At 43.2% G+C, this 16,534-nt stretch overlaps 1 protein-coding gene and 1 long non-coding RNA gene across 2 annotated transcripts in view; both read left to right on the forward strand.

Annotated features, from left to right (window-relative positions):
- LOC148131869 (uncharacterized) overlaps window positions 1–16,534 on the forward strand; it is a 312,201-nt gene that overhangs the window by 45,953 nt on the left and 249,714 nt on the right. The window lies entirely within an intron of this gene.
- Window positions 14,938–16,534, forward strand: part of LOC113429031 (natural killer cells antigen CD94-like) — a 14,820-nt gene continuing 13,223 nt past the window's right edge. Inside the window, exon 1 of the mRNA XM_087958865.1 lies at window positions 14,938–14,959. Within this exon, the coding sequence (XP_087814991.1) occupies window positions 14,938–14,959 (22 nt within the window). The remainder of the gene's footprint in view (window positions 14,960–16,534) is intronic.

Raw genomic sequence — 16,534 nt, forward strand, 5'->3', positions numbered from 1 at the left:
GAGCAGACTACATGACTGATAGTTTTCGGGTAGACATGTCCTAATACCAAATACACAGTTTCTAGCTGACACAGACTTTTGTAGTTAATCCTGTCAGTTTCAGTGGAATTTGCCCTGAGTGGTGTATGTGCTGGGCAAGATTTGTTCTATGGCAAAATAGCTAAGGCAGAATAGCCACAGGAAGTAAATACAGATAAATGGGGACAGTAAGACAGGGACGGTAGGCACACTGGTGTATGCTTATGCACACCCCCTTTAAGGACTTCTTAGGAACGGGGTGAGGTCCAGTTTGAGATTGAAGCTGTGAGGGTTTGAGGCTGTAACAACGGAGTCGGGTAGAGCATTCCAAGCATTGACCACTCTGTTGCTGAAGTCATTTTTATTTTTTTATTTTTTTATTTATTTTGATTTGTCAATCGCTTACAAGATAATAGGTATAAGTATAAACATAGTTAGGAATACATGAAATGGATACATGTAAGAAAAATAAAAAGAAACAATAAGACAGGGACGGTAGGCACATTGGTGCACTTATGCACGCCCCCTACAGACCTCTTAGGAAAGGGGTGAGCTTGGAGTGGTTTACCTTGAATATGTATCGGTTGTTTGCTCGTGTATTATTGTGATTGAAGCTGAAGAAATTGTTGACAGGCAAAATGTTATAGCAGACAATTTTGTGAATTATGCTTAGATCAGACCACAGGCAGCGCAGTTCCAGATTGTCCAGGTCCAAAGTTTCGAGGCATAGTGAATTCTATTTTGAATGGAAGAGTAGAGTACTTTTCTCAAGAAATACCTCTGAACCCAGTCAATTGTGTTAATGTCCGAAATACAGTGCAGGTTCCAGGAAGTGAGTTGTATTCGAGAATTGGTCTGGGAAAGGTTTTGTATGCCCTAGTTAACAATTCAATGTTGCCTGAGAAGAAGCTTCACAAAATAAGGTTAAAACTCTTAAAGCCTTTTTGGCAATGCTATTGCAGTGAGCTCTGCGGCTTAGATTGTTTCAGATAAGTCCTCTTAGGTCCTTGACAGAGTGAGTGTTGTCTACGAGATTGCTTCCGCCTAACTTGTATTTGGTGTTCTAATTTTTTTTGGCCAATGTGTAGGACAGAGTATTTGTTAGTTGAAATTTGGAGTTGCCAAAAATTAGAACACCAAATACAAGTTAGGCGGAAGCAATCTCGTAGACAACCCTCACTCTGTCAAGGACCTAAGAGGACTTATTCTGACACATAGTCAAGGTCACTTTGTAGGGCAGCAGCATTGTCGGTGGTGTTAAATATTTTTACATCATTGATGAAGAGGACACAGCTGCTTTTTTTTAAAGACATCAGGCTAGAAAGTGGGAAACTGGGAGTGCCAGTCCCACCTTATGCACAAACACAAAGCCAGCTGGATGACTTTGGGTCAGAAACTTTCAGCCCTAGGAAGAAGCAGTAGCAAACAATTTCTGAAAAGCCTTACCAAAAAAACTGCAGGGATTATCCAGATAATCACTAGGAATAGAAACTGATTTGAAGGCACACACATACAAGCGCACACACACACACACACAAACATAAAGGAAACTAGAAAACTTCCATTCAAAGGAGCATCATTATGAAATTCCAACAATACTGGAACAAAACTTCACCATTTGATTTATGGTACTTAAGAAGTAAGCAATCCAAATCAGGCCAAGAATGATTTCTGCTTTAATAGATAGAAGATGGTCAGGTGTAATTCTTTTAAAAAAATATATTATTTGAAAATGATTGCCTCCTCTACTTACTGTCCATGGAGATTCTCAGTCATTCAGGTCATGGTTGTCCCAAATGTGCTTTTTCAAGAGGCAATTGGACTTTCTTGTCTTTTCTTTGAAGACGTTTCGCTTCTCGTCCACAGTTTCTTCAGCTCTCACTGGATGGTGGAAAATGGAAGGATTTATACTCCTTACAGACAGCCGGTCATTTGCACGGGGCAGAAAATATCCTGCAGATAGCACAGCTCCAACTTCTCAATGAAAGAATTTGTATTTCTTGTGGACAGTGGTCATTTGCCTTCTTTTAGAGAGTCACTGAGGCCACTTGGAGGTTTATCTGTGTCCTCAGGGTCACCTAAGTAGTACAAGTGGGTGTGGAGCCTTCTTGGAACTGCTGAGAGGACCGTGTTATGGTCTGTCTTGTTCTTTCATTGAGAAGTTAAGAGCTGTGCTTTCTGCAGGAGGTTTTCTGCCCTGTGCAAAAGACCAGATGTCTGCAAGGAATATAAATCCTTCCATTCCCTACCATCCAGTTTGAGCTGAAGAAGCTTCTTGGATGAGAAGAGAAGCGTCTTCAAAGAAAAACAAGAGAGTCCAGTTGCTTCTTGAAAAATCATCTTTGGGACTTCTCCAGTAACCTTTGACTTAGTATTATAAAGTAAAGAATAACAATTAAAGAATACTAATGCATCAGATCAGAATCATTCTACGATGTATGTTTTCCTTGTGGGTATTTACTTATCACCATAGTACTGTTAAAGACACCAACTCCTAAGATTGCCTGGAAATCTCTTATCAAATACTCATCAGACCTATTACTGCTTAGTTGTTTGAAGAAAAGCCAAGATGAACTCAGTGAATTATCAATCATACATCTCTCAATGCGTAACACCTTGCTCATTTGCAAAAGAAGCATTGGGTTTTGGCAATCATTCCTATGACTTTAGTCCTTTGTGTATCCTTATTATAAAATCAGGTCCAGTCACGTGGTGATCCACTTAATGACTTTCATGATTTATGACCAAAGTTGCAGGGTTCAATTAACACAATAATTTAAGGGCTACCTGTGTTAAGTTTGAGGCATGGGTTGATGAACGGAGACCAGACTGTAAACCGTGAACTTCAGCTCTTTATTCAACAAGCATAACAGAGACAAAAAACCCCGGCTAGCAGTCACTCTTTTATAGAGTAAGCTGCTCCCAGATAACCAATGGATAGTGTTTGAACCTTGGCGCGGCCCGCCAACAGCCAGTCAGATTGCTCGGAATGAACCAATCACAACTTGCCATTATATGGGCCAATAGGACATGCAGGATTACGATCCTGCTAGGCAAATGAATCTTTATTAATTACATTTCTTTCGCTCACAACACCCCCCCCTGGGTTTCGCTTTGACGGCCGTGGTGACATAATCACGCAGGTATGCAGGTCGTTTTACCTGTCTATTCGATTTTCGCTGTTCCACCGGTTTTTGTTTAAAGTTCAGTTCCGGTGGAACGCAAGGCTCGTCTTCGCCCGGGGTTGATTCCGCGACACTATCAGAGTCCCTTAAGTCCATTCCTGGATCGGGCGGCATGTTTCCGCTATGATGTTCCTCTGCGGGAGGATGCCCCGATCCCGGACCTTCTTCAGGTGGTGCGGGCTCTTGGTTTAGTGGCCGTCTGTCCCCGATTACATCATTGTCTATGCAGTCTTCGCCCCTTGGTATTCCCTCCCCCTGAGTTTGGAAGTCCGGAGGGTCGTGAGTATTTGATTGTAAATGAGATTGGAGTTGGTCTATGTGGTGTTTCCATATCTTGCCGCCTGTCGTTTTAAGGCGGTAAGATCTAGGGCCAGTGAGGTAGACTACGGCGGCTGGGACCCACAGCGGTTCGCCGGAAAGGTTTTTTGCATAGACCAAGTCGCCTACCTTGAATTGGCGATATGTTCCGCTGGATCCACAGGGTTTCTCTGGCGAGTAAGACGGGTGTAGTCGGTCGAGGTGGGAGCGAAGCTTCCGCCCCATTAAAAGTTCGGCTGGGGTCTTGTTGGTGACACTGTGGGGGTAATGTGTTGTAGTAAGAGTATTTTGTTCAATCTAGCGTCGATGTTCCCGGATCCATTTTTTGGAGTGTCTTTTTAAGGAATTGGACCATTCGTTCAGCCCCACCGTTTGCCGCAGGGTGAGCCGGCGAAGTTAAGGCGTGGAGGATGCCCCGGTCTGCCAAGTATTGTTCGAAGGTGAGGGCCGTAAACTGGGGTCCGTTGTCGGAAACTAGAACGTCTGGGAAACCGTGTGTTGCAAATAATCTATCTAGTTTTTAATGACCGAGTCAGTAGTTGTGCTTTTCATCTTGTGGATTTCGAGCCAGTTGGAGGTGTAGCCATTCCAAGATATGAAGATTTCTTGCATCTGATATTTGGACAATTATTGCAGTCAGTAGTTGATGAGTGGAAAGGATAGCAAGAGAAGGTGGTGTGTCTGTGAGTGCACGGTTTACCCATCGGGTGGCTAAGGCTGTGTTTACTTGTTGTAAAGCCTCTAGGTGCTGATCTGAAAGATAGACCTTATCTGCTGGATTTTTCAATCCTACTAGTGCTTGAAAGAGTGGTGATAGCATATGTGTGGTTAGAGCAAGATATGGTCGAGCCCAGTTAATAACCCCAAGCACTGCTGTAATTGGACCAGCGTGGTTGGCTGGGGAAGTGTGAGTGAAGGGATATGTGGAGATGCTGTGGAAGCTAAAACCTTGTGGCCTAAATATTGCATCGGGTAGTGAGACTGGATTTTTTCAGGTGCTATATGTAACCCTGCTTTTGCTAATGTGGTCAAGAGGATCGGGAAGGTTTTTTGGACCGTCCCCTTTAGCCCATCGGCAGCGATTAAAATATCATCCATGTAATGATATACAAGAAAACTAGGAAATTGAGATCGATAAGGCCGCAGAGCCTCATTGACAAAAAATTGACACATAGTTGGTGAATTTAGCATACCTTGTGGAAGAACTTTCCATTGATACCGAGAGGTGGGTTTAGAGTTGTTAAGCTCTGGTACTGTAAAGGCAAAGATGATCCTATCTTTTTGTGCCAGAGGTATGGAAAAGAAACAGTCCTTTAAATCTATTATTATGAGATCAAATCCAGCTGGGATCAAATTAGGATTAGGCAGGCCACACTGCAGGGGTCCCATGGGCTGAAGAATGGAATTAATGACCCTGAGATCATTAAGGAGGCGCCATTTGCCAGATTTCTTTTTAATGACAAAGACAGGGGTGTTGTAAGGACTGGTGGATGATTCAATATGTCCCTCTGTTAACTGTTGATGGACAAGAAGATGTAAAGCCTCCAATTTTTCTTTGGTGAGAGGCCATTGATCCACCCAAACAGGAATAGAGGTTTTAAGAGTAAGGGATAAAGGAGAAATAGACATTTAGATAGAAAAACTATGGTAGCTGAATATAAGCCTGAAATTGAGAGAGTAAATCACGTCCCCAGAGGTTACAATGTAGAGGAAGGATATAGGGTTTAAGATAAGCAGTTAAGGTAGAATGCTTAGTAGAAGCAGAGAGCCAATGAGAGCTGACCTTAGCAGCTTGGGCCCCACCTACGCCCTGCACTGAAGAAGCTTCTGTGAGAGACCAAGAAGAGGGCCATTCAGAGGAACGAATAACAGAAACGTCTGCACCGGTGTCAATCAGACCATCAAAAATGCGACCATTGAGTGTGACAGAAAGAGTGGGTTTTGAAGCTTGGACAGGCTGCTGTAATGCAAACAAGGAGAGAGGTTCAAAAAGAGGCAAAATTATAAGCGTAGCCACTATTGTCCCCTTTTTTAAAGAAAAGCAACGATCCCCTATTGCAGCCAAAGCAAGATTATTAAGAGCAGAAGAATCATATAAGTAAGGAGCAGCAACCACACCCTCTATGGTAAGGGAAGAATTGGGAATAAGTAAGACAGGTGTGAAAGGAGGCAGAGGTTTGAAAAGCGTTGTAGTTAAAGGAAGAGTAAAAACAGCGCCAGGATCATCATACACAAGATCCTCTAACAGCACAACAGGAAATGTTGTGGCAGGTAATTCAGCCTTTGTGGCGGGGTTAGCTGAAGACCCCTCAATTAGTTTCCCGAAGGCTGAGTGAGAGGAGGATTAGAACGACATTGTGAAGCCCAATGATAGCCTTTCCGGCAGCGATGACAGATGGTTTGTGGCTTAGATGAGGGAGGTGGACCTCTGGTTTGGCCACGAAGAGCGGCCCCACCCCCTGGCATACGACATTGATTTTTAAAATGTCCGGACTTGCCACAGTTAAAACAATTGCCGTTGCGTGTTACAGCGAAAGCATCGGGAGGAGAAGTGGAGGCGGAATTAGGATCCGGTAATGAAGCAGTGATAGCAGTAGCAAGCGTATTCATTTTATGAGTGGTTGTTCCTACAATTCTACAGAGTTGTAAAAACTCAGCCAATGTCACGCCTGGCTTATTAGCGACTGGCTGTAGAATTTTTGACAGTCATGATTTGCGTTGGAAAAAGCCAATTTTATAAGTAACTCTTGTTTGGCAGTAGAATTATCTATCTGTCGATCTAGGGCTGTCTGAAGGCGACTGATGAATGAAGCATATGGCTCATCAGGATTTTGCATAATTTTCAAAAATGCTTGGGTGGACTGCGAATCTGAATCATCCACTCGCTTTAAGGCATTCATAGCACACATATGAATAATGGCAAAACTGCGACGGGGGAATTTTGTTGTTGTGCTAGAGTAGAGGATTGACCTTTTCCCATTAAATGATCTACAGTTACTCCAGCAGGCAAACCCCTACGAATTTCAGCCTCAACACCTTTTTCATATTCAGATTGCCACACAACATATTGCGCCGGAGTCATAAGCATAGAGAAAAGCATTTTCCAGTCATAAAGTAACATAACAGTATTAGCGGTGACCAAAGAATCAAGTATTCCCGAGTAAAAGGAGAGTGTAATCCATAAGTTGTAACTGCATCTTTTATATTTTTTAAAACTTTAAACTCAATGTTGCTGTGAACATTGCCTCCCGCTGCACCAGGGATAATAGTCATAGGATAAGCAGAAGGATCTTCTGTTTCTAAAGGCAGAGGTGATGACAGAAGATTAGTTATAATACCTCCCACAGGTTTCATCGGAGAAGGGTCAGGAAGAGAAGAAGGAGCGGAAGGAGAAGGGAAAGAAATGTCAGGATACGGAGGGGGTAAGGAAGAAATTGTGTCAAGATGAGCCGCAAGAGGCTTAGTAGTTTTTGAAGGAGAAGGGGAATCAGAGGAAACAGGGGAAAAAGAGGTTTCAGGAAGAGTAGAAGGCGGATAAACAGTGGTTATAGCAGCCATTATCGCTCTCCAAGAAATGAGTATATCCATGGGAGCTCTAGGAATTTCGTGTAGATATTTCCCTAATCTTTCCCATAGAGAATGGTGGAGAGTTCCCGCAGAGGGATAGGCTGGACAATGTGCCTCTATGTAAATTATAAATTTATTTAAAGATTTCTTAGAAATAGGGTACACAGTGGTACCATTGATTTTTTGAAAGGAATTAGCCTTCTTCACCAAATCGTAAAGTTCGTCCCTATGTCCTGACGAAACCTTGGAAAGTGAGGAGCCCATTACTTACGTTCGTACGGAGCCTTTGCCAGGTGCGTAGAAATGGGAGTGAAGGCGATGCACCCCTAGACAGAAGTCACACCGTGAAACTAGAAAATTGAAGGATCCCGGACGAATCGAAGGATCCCGGACGAGCCCCCAGTTGTCGCGTCGAGCGACCGGTCCGTTGATTCAATTCTCCAGTCTGTTGCTGATTTCCTTTCAAGAAATAATTTAGCGGAGCCCTCGCGAGGGTGAGTGCCAAGGCACAAAGAAAAAGACACAAAACAAACAGTTTCTTTAGGTGAGGAAACACATCGCGCCTGGGGCAGATGGAATGGTCCCGGCGGCCCCGATTGCTTTGCGCTGTCCCCTTTTATTGTGCTGTTTTCAAAGACGGGGGTGCGGGGTGATTGCAGGAAACAAAGAAGTTACAGGGTTAATCATTACAACCAAGATACGTGACACAAAGAGCAGACTACATGACTGATAGTTTTCGGGTAGACATGTCCTAATACCAAATACACAGTTTCTAGCTGACACAGACTTTTGTAGTTAATCCTGTCAGTTTCAGTGGAATTTGCCCTGAGTGGTGTATGTGCTGGGCAAGATTTGTTCTATGGCAAAATAGCTAAGGCAGAATAGCCACAGGAAGTAAATACAGATAAATGGGGACAGTAAGACAGGGACGGTAGGCACACTGGTGTATGCTTATGCACACCCCCTTTAAGGACTTCTTAGGAACGGGGTGAGGTCCAGTTTGAGATTGAAGCTGTGAGGGTTTGAGGCTGTAACAACGGAGTCGGGTAGAGCATTCCAAGCATTGACCACTCTGTTGCTGAAGTCATTTTTATTTTTTTATTTTTTTATTTATTTTGATTTGTCAATCGCTTACAAGATAATACGTATAAGTATAAACATAGTTAGGAATACATGAAATGGATACATATAAGAAAAATAAAAAGAAACAATAAGACAGGGGAGGTAGGCATGTTGGTGCGCTTATGCACGCCCCCTTCAGACCTCTTAGGAAAGGGGTGAGCTTGGAGTGGTTTACCTTGAATATGTATCGGTTGTTTGCTCGTGTATTATTGTGATTGAAGCTGAAGAAATTGTTGACAGGCAAAATGTTATAGCAGACAATTTTGTGAATTATGCTTAGATCAGACCACAGGCAGCGCAGTTCCAGATTGTCCAGGTCCAAAGTTTTGAGGCATAGTGAATTCTATTTTGAATGGAAGAGTAGAGTACTTTTCTCAAGAAATACCTCTGAACCCAGTCAATTGTGTTAATGTCCGAAATACAGTGCAGGTTCCAGGAAGTGAGCTGTATTCGAGAATTGGTCTGGGAAAGGTTTTGTATGCCCTAGTTAACAATTCAATGTTGCCTGAGAAGAAGCTTCACAAAATAAGGTTAAAACTCTTAAAGCCTTTTTGGCAATGCTATTACAGTGAACTCTGCGGCTTAGATTGTTTCAGATAAGTCCTCTTAGGTCCTTGACAGAGTGAGTGTTGTCTACGAGATTGCTTCCGCCTAACTTGTATTTGGTGTTCTAATTTTTTTTGGCCAATGTGTAGGACAGAGTATTTGTTAGTTGAAATTTGGAGTTGCCAAAAATTAGAACACCAAATACAAGTTAGGCGGAAGCAATCTCGTAGACAACCCTCACTCTGTCAAGGACCTAAGAGGACTTATTCTGACACATAGTCAAGGTCACTTTGTAGGGCAGCAGCATTGTCGGTGGTGTTAAATATTTTTACATCATTGATGAAGAGGACACAGCTGCTTTTTTTTAAAGACATCAGGCTAGAAAGTGGGAAACTGGGAGTGCCAGTCCCACCTTATGCACAAACACAAAGCCAGCTGGATGACTTTGGGTCAGAAACTTTCAGCCCTAGGAAGAAGCAGTAGCAAACAATTTCTGAAAAGCCTTACCAAAAAACTGCAGGGATTATCCAGATAATCACTAGGAATAGAAACTGATTTGAAGGCACACACATACAAGCGCGCACACACACACACACACAAACACACACATAACATAAAGGAAACTAGAAAACTTCCATTCAAAGGAGCATCATTATGAAATTCCAACAATACTGGAACAAAACTTCACCATTTGATTTATGGTACTTAAGAAGTAAGCAATCCAAATCAGGCCAAGAATGATTTCTGCTTTAATAGATAGAAGATGGTCAGGTGTAATTCTTTTTAAAAAATATATTATTTGAAAATGATTGCCTCCTCTACTTACTGTCCATGGAGATTCTCAGTCATTCAGGTCATGGTTGTCCCAAATGTGCTTTTTCAAGAGGCAATTGGACTTTCTTGTCTTTTCTTTGAAGACGTTTCGCTTCTCGTCCACAGTTTCTTCAGCTCTCACTGGATGGTGGAAAATGGAAGGATTTATACTCCTTACAGACGGGGCAGAAAGATTTATACTCCTTTCTGCACGGGGCAGAAAATATCCTGCAGATAGCACAGCTCCAACTTCTCAATGAAAGAATTTGTATTTCTTGTGGACAGTGGTCATTTGCCTTCTTTTAGAGAGTCACTGAGGCCACTTGGAGGTTTATCTGTGTCCTCAGGGTCACCTAAGTAGTACAAGTGGGTGTGGAGCCTTCTTGGAACTGCTGAGAGGACCGTGTTGTGGTCTGTCTTGTTCTTTCATTGAGAAGTTAGAGCTGTGCTTTCTGCAGGAGGTTTTCTGCCCTGTGCAAAAGACCAGATGTCTGCAAGGAATATAAATCCTTCCATTCCCTACCATCCAGTTTGAGCTGAAGAAGCTTCTTGGATGAGAAGAGAAGCGTCTTCAAAGAAAAAACAAGAGAGTCCAGTTGCTTCTTGAAAAATCATCTTTGGGACTTCTCCAGTAACCTTTGACTTAGTATTATAAAGTAAAGAATAACAATTAAAGAATACTAATGCATCAGATCAGAATCATTCTACGATGTATGTTTTCCTTGTGGGTATTTACTTATCACCATAGTACTGTTAAAGACACCAACTCCTAAGATTGCCTGGAAATCTCTTATCAAATACTCATCAGACCTATTACTGCTTAGTTGTTTGAAGAAAAGCCAAGATGAACTCAGTGAATTATCAATCATACATCTCTCAATGCGTAACACCTTGCTCATTTGCAAAAGAAGCATTGGGTTTTGGCAATCATTCCTATGACTTTAGTCCTTTGTGTATCCTTATTATAAAATCAGGTCCAGTCACGTGGTGATCCACTTAATGACTTTCATGATTTATGACCAAAGTTGCAGGGTTCAATTAACACAATAATTTAAGGGCTACCTGTGTTAAGTTTGAGGCATGGGTTGATGAACGGAGACCAGACTGTAAACCGTGAACTTCAGCTCTTTATTCAACAAGCATAACAGAGACAAAACCCCCCGGCTAGCAGTCACTCTTTTATAGAGTAAGCTGCTCCCGGATAACCAATGGATAGTGTTTGAACCTTGGCGCGGCCCGCCAACAGCCAGTCAGATTGCTCGGAATGAACCAATCACAACTTGCCATTATATGGGCCAATAGGACATGCAGGATTACGATCCTGCTAGGCAAATGAATCTTTATTAATTACATTTCTTTCGTTCACAACACCCCTCCCCCCTGGGTTTCGTTTGACGGCTGTGGTGACATAATCACGCAGGTATGCAGGTCGTTTTACCTGTCTATTCGATTTTCGCTGTTCCACCGGTTTTTGTTTAAAGTTCAGTTCCGGTGGAACGCAAGGCTCGTCTTCGCCCGGGGTTGATTCCGCGACACTATCAGAGACCCTTAAGTCCATTCCTGGATCGGGCAGGCATGTTTCCGCTATGATGTTCCTCTGCGGGGAGGATGCCCCCGATCCCGGACCTTCTTCAGGTGGTGCGGGCTCTTGGTTTAGTGGCCGTCTGTCCCCGATTACATCATTGTCTATGCAGTCTTCGTCCCCCTTGGTATTCCCTCCCCCCTGAGTTTGGAAGTCCGGAGGGTCGTGAGTATTTGATTGTAAATGAGATTGGAGTTGGTCTATGTGGTGTTTTCATATCTTGCCGTCTGTCGTTTTAAGGCGGTAAGATCTAGGGCCAGTGAGGTAGACTACGGCGGCTGGGACCCACAGCGGTTCGCCGGAAAGTTTTTTTGCGTAGACCAAGTCGCCTACCTTGAATTGGCGATATGTTCCGCTGGATCCACAGGGTTTCTCTGGCGAGTAAGACGGGTGTAGTCGGTCGAGGTGGGAGCGAAGCTTCCGCCCCATTAAAAGTTCGGCTGGGGTCTTGTTGGTGACACTGTGGGGGGTAATGTGTTGTAGTAAGAGTATTTTGTTCAATCTAGCGTCGATGTTCCCCGGATCCATTTTTTGGAGTGTCTTTTTAAGGAATTGGACCATTCGTTCAGCCCCACCGTTTGCTGCAGGGTGAGCCGGCGAAGTTAAGGCGTGGAGGATGCCCCGGTCTGCCAAGTATTGTTCGAAGGTGAGGGCCGTAAACTGGGGTCCGTTGTCGGAAACTAGAACGTCTGGGAAACCGTGTGTTGCAAATAATCTATCTAGTTTTTTAATGACCGAGTCAGTAGTTGTGCTTTTCATCTTGTGGATTTCGAGCCAGTTGGAGGTGTAGCCATTCCAAGATATGAAGATTTCTTGCATCTGATATTTGGACAATTATTGCAGTCAGTAGTTGATGAGTGGAAAGGATAGCAAGAGAAGGTGGTGTGTCTGTGAGTGCACGGTTTACCCATCGGGTGGCTAAGGCTGTGTTTACTTGTTGTAAAGCCTCTAGGTGCTGATCTGAAAGATAGACCTTATCTGCTGGATTTTTCAATCCTACTAGTGCTTGAAAGAGTGGTGATAGCATATGTGTGGTTAGAGCAAGATATGGTCGAGCCCAGTTAATAACCCCCAAGCACTGCTGTAATTGGACCAGCGTGGTTGGCTGGGGAAGTGTGAGTGAAGGGATATGTGGAGATGCTGTGGAAGCTAAAACCTTGTGGCCTAAATATTGCATCGGGTAGTGAGACTGGATTTTTTCAGGTGCTATATGTAACCCTGCTTTTGCTAATGTGGTCAAGAGGATCGGGAAGGTTTTTGGACCGTCCCCTTTAGCCCATCGGCAGCGATTAAAATATCATCCATGTAATGATATACAAGAAAACTAGGAAATTGAGATCGATAAGGCCGCAGAGCCTCATTGACAAAAAATTGACACATAGTTGGTGAATTTAGCATACCTTGTGGAAGAACTTTCCATTGATACCGAGAGGTGGGTTTAGAGTTGTTAAGCTCTGGTACTGTAAAGGCAAAGATGATCCTATCTTTTTGTGCCAGAGGTATGGAAAAGAAACAGTCCTTTAAATCTATTATTATGAGATCAAATCCAGCTGGGATCAAATTAGGATTAGGCAGGCCACACTGCAGGGGTCCCATGGGCTGAAGAATGGAATTAATGACCCTGAGATCATTAAGGAGGCGCCATTTGCCAGATTTCTTTTTAATGACAAAGACAGGGGTGTTGTAAGGACTGGTGGATGATTCAATATGTCCCTCTGTTAACTGTTGATGGACAAGAAGATGTAAAGCCTCCAATTTTTCTTTGGTGAGAGGCCATTGATCCACCCAAACAGGAATAGAGGTTTTAAGAGTAAGGGATAAAGGAGAAATAGACATTTAGATAGAAAAACTATGGTAGCTGAATATAAGCCTGAAATTGAGAGAGTAAATCACGTCCCCAGAGGTTACAATGTAGAGGAAGGATATAGGGTTTAAGATAAGCAGTTAAGGTAGAATGCTTAGTAGAAGCAGAGAGCCAATGAGAGCTGACCTTAGCAGCTTGGGCCCCACCTACGCCCTGCACTGAAGAAGCTTCTGTGAGAGACCAAGAAGAGGGCCATTCAGAGGAACGAATAACAGAAACGTCTGCACCGGTGTCAATCAGACCATCAAAAATGCGACCATTGAGTGTGACAGAAAGAGTGGGTTTTGAAGCTTGGACAGGCTGCTGTAATGCAAACAAGGAGAGAGGTTCAAAAGAGGCAAAATTATAAGCGTAGCCACTATTGTCCCCTTTTTAAAGAAAAGCAACGATCCCCTATTGCAGCCAAAGCAAGATTATTAAGAGCAGAAGAATCATATAAGTAAGGAGCAGCAACCACACCCTCTATGGTAAGGGAAGAATTGGGAATAAGTAAGACAGGTGTGAAAGGAGGCAGAGGTTTGAAAAGCGTTGTAGTTAAAGGAAGAGTAAAAACAGCGCCAGGATCATCATACACAAGATCCTCTAACAGCACAACAGGAAATGTTGTGGCAGGTAATTCAGCCTTTGTGGCGGGTTAGCTGAAGACCCCTCAATTAGTTTCCCGAAGGCTGAGTGAGAGGAGGATTAGAACGACATTGTGAAGCCCAATGATAGCCTTTCCGGCAGCGATGACAGATGGTTTGTGGCTTAGATGAGGGAGGTGGACCTCTGGTTTGGCCACGAAGAGCGGCCCCACCCCCTGGCATACGACATTGATTTTTAAAATGTCCGGACTTGCCACAGTTAAAACAATTGCCGTTGCGTGTTACAGCGAAAGCATCGGGAGGAGAAGTGGAGGCGGAATTAGGATCCGGTAATGAAGCAGTGATAGCAGTAGCAAGCGTATTCATTTTATGAGTGGTTGTTCCTACAATTCTACAGAGTTGTAAAAACTCAGCCAATGTCACGCCTGGCTTATTAGCGACTGGCTGTAGAATTTTTGACAGTCATGATTTGCGTTGGAAAAAGCCAATTTTATAAGTAACTCTTGTTTGGCAGTAGAATTATCTATCTGTCGATCTAGGGCTGTCTGAAGGCGACTGATGAATGAAGCATATGGCTCATCAGGATTTTGCATAATTTTCAAAAATGCTTGGGTGGACTGCGAATCTGAATCATCCACTCGCTTTAAGGCATTCATAGCACACATATGAATAATGGCAAAACTGCGACGGGGGAATTTTGTTGTTGTGCTAGAGTAGAGGATTGACCTTTTCCCATTAAATGATCTACAGTTACTCCAGCAGGCAAACCCCTACGAATTTCAGCCTCAACACCTTTTTCATATTCAGATTGCCACACAACATATTGCTACCGGAGTCATAAGCATAGAGAAAAGCATTTTCCAGTCATAAAGTAACATAACAGTATTAGCGGTGACCAAAGAATCAAGTATTCCCGAGTAAAAGGAGAGTGTAATCCATAAGTTGTAACTGCATCTTTTATATTTTTAAAACTTTAAACTCAATGTTGCTGTGAACATTGCCTCCCGCTGCACCAGGGATAATAGTCATAGGATAAGCAGAAGGATCTTCTGTTTCTAAAGGCAGAGGTGATGACAGAAGATTAGTTATAATACCTCCCACAGGTTTCATCGGAGAAGGGTCAGGAAGAGAAGAAGGAGCGGAAGGAGAAGGGAAAGAAATGTCAGGATACGGAGGGGTAAGGAAGAAATTGTGTCAAGATGAGCCGCAAGAGGCTTAGTAGTTTTTGAAGGAGAAGGGGAATCAGAGGAAACAGGGGAAAAGAGGTTTCAGGAAGAGTAGAAGGCGGATAAACAGTGGTTATAGCAGCCATTATCGCTCCAAGAAATGAGTATATCCATGGGAGCTCTAGGAATTTCGTGTAGATATTTCCCTAATCTTTCCCATAGAGAATGGTGGAGAGTTCCCGCAGAGGGATAGGCTGGACAATGTGCCTCTATGTAAATTATAAATTTATTTAAAGATTTCTTAGAAATAGGGTACACAGTGGTACCATTGATTTTTTGAAAGGAATTAGCCTTCTTCACCAAATCGTAAAGTTCGTCCCTATGTCCTGACGAAACCTTGGAAAGTGAGGAGCCCATTACTTACGTTCGTACGGAGCCTTTGCCAGGTGCGTAGAAATGGGAGTGAAGGCGATGCACCCTAGACAGAAGTCACACCGTGAAACTAGAAAATTGAAGGATCCCGGACGAATCGAAGGATCCCGGACGAGCCCCCAGTTGTCGCGTCGAGCGACCGGTCCGTTGATTCAATTCTCCAGTCTGTTGCTGATTTCCTTTCAAGAAATAATTTAGCGGAGCCCTCGCGAGGGTGAGTGCCAAGGCACAAAGAAAAAGACACAAAACAAACAGTTTCTTTAGGTGAGGAAACACATCGCGCCTGGGGCAGATGGAATGGTCCCGGCGGCCCGATTGCTTTGCGCTGTCCCCTTTATTGTGCTGTTTTCAAAGACGGGGTGCAGGGTGATTGCAGGAAACAAAGAAGTTACAGGGTTAATCATTACAACCAAGATACGTGACACAAAGAGCAGACTACATGACTGATAGTTTTCGGGTAGACATGTCCTAATACCAAATACACAGTTTCTAGCTGACACAGACTTTTGTAGTTAATCCTGTCAGTTTCAGTGGAATTTGCCCTGAGTGGTGTATGTGCTGGGCAAGATTTGTTCTATGGCAAAATAGCTAAGGCAGAATAGCCACAGGAAGTAAATACAGATAAATGGGGACAGTAAGACAGGGACGGTAGGCACACTGGTGTATGCTTATGCACACCCCTTTAAGGACTTCTTAGGAACGGGGTGAGGTCCAGTTTGAGATTGAAGCTGTGAGGGTTTGAGGCTGTAACAACGGAGTCGGGTAGAGCATTCCAAGCATTGACCACTCTGTTGCTGAAGTCATTTTTATTTTTTTATTTTTTTATTTATTTTGATTTGTCAATCGCTTACAAGATAATACGTATAAGTATAAACATAGTTAGGAATACATGAAATGGATACATATAAGAAAAATAAAAAGAAACAATAAGACAGGGGAGGTAGGCATGTTGGTGCGCTTATGCACGCCCCCTTCAGACCTCTTAGGAAAGGGGTGAGCTTGGAGTGGTTTACCTTGAATATGTATCGGTTGTTTGCTCGTGTATTATTGTGATTGAAGCTGAAGAAATTGTTGACAGGCAAAATGTTATAGCAGACAATTTTGTGAATTATGCTTAGATCAGACCACAGGCAGCGCAGTTCCAGATTGTCCAGGTCCAAAGTTTTGAGGCATAGTGAATTCTATTTTGAATGGAAGAGTAGAGTACTTTTCTCAAGAAATACCTCTGAACCCAGTCAATTGTGTTAATGTCCGAAATACAGTGCAGGTTCCAGGAAGTGAGCTGTATTCGAGAATTGGTCTGGGAAAGGTTTTGTATGCCCTAGTTAACAATTCAA

This window comes from Notechis scutatus, chromosome 2, assembly GCF_049901735.1.
Source record: "Notechis scutatus isolate UNSWTSFEM ecotype Mainland chromosome 2, rNotScu1.2, whole genome shotgun sequence".
In the NCBI taxonomy this organism is placed as follows: Eukaryota; Metazoa; Chordata; class Lepidosauria; order Squamata; family Elapidae; genus Notechis; species Notechis scutatus.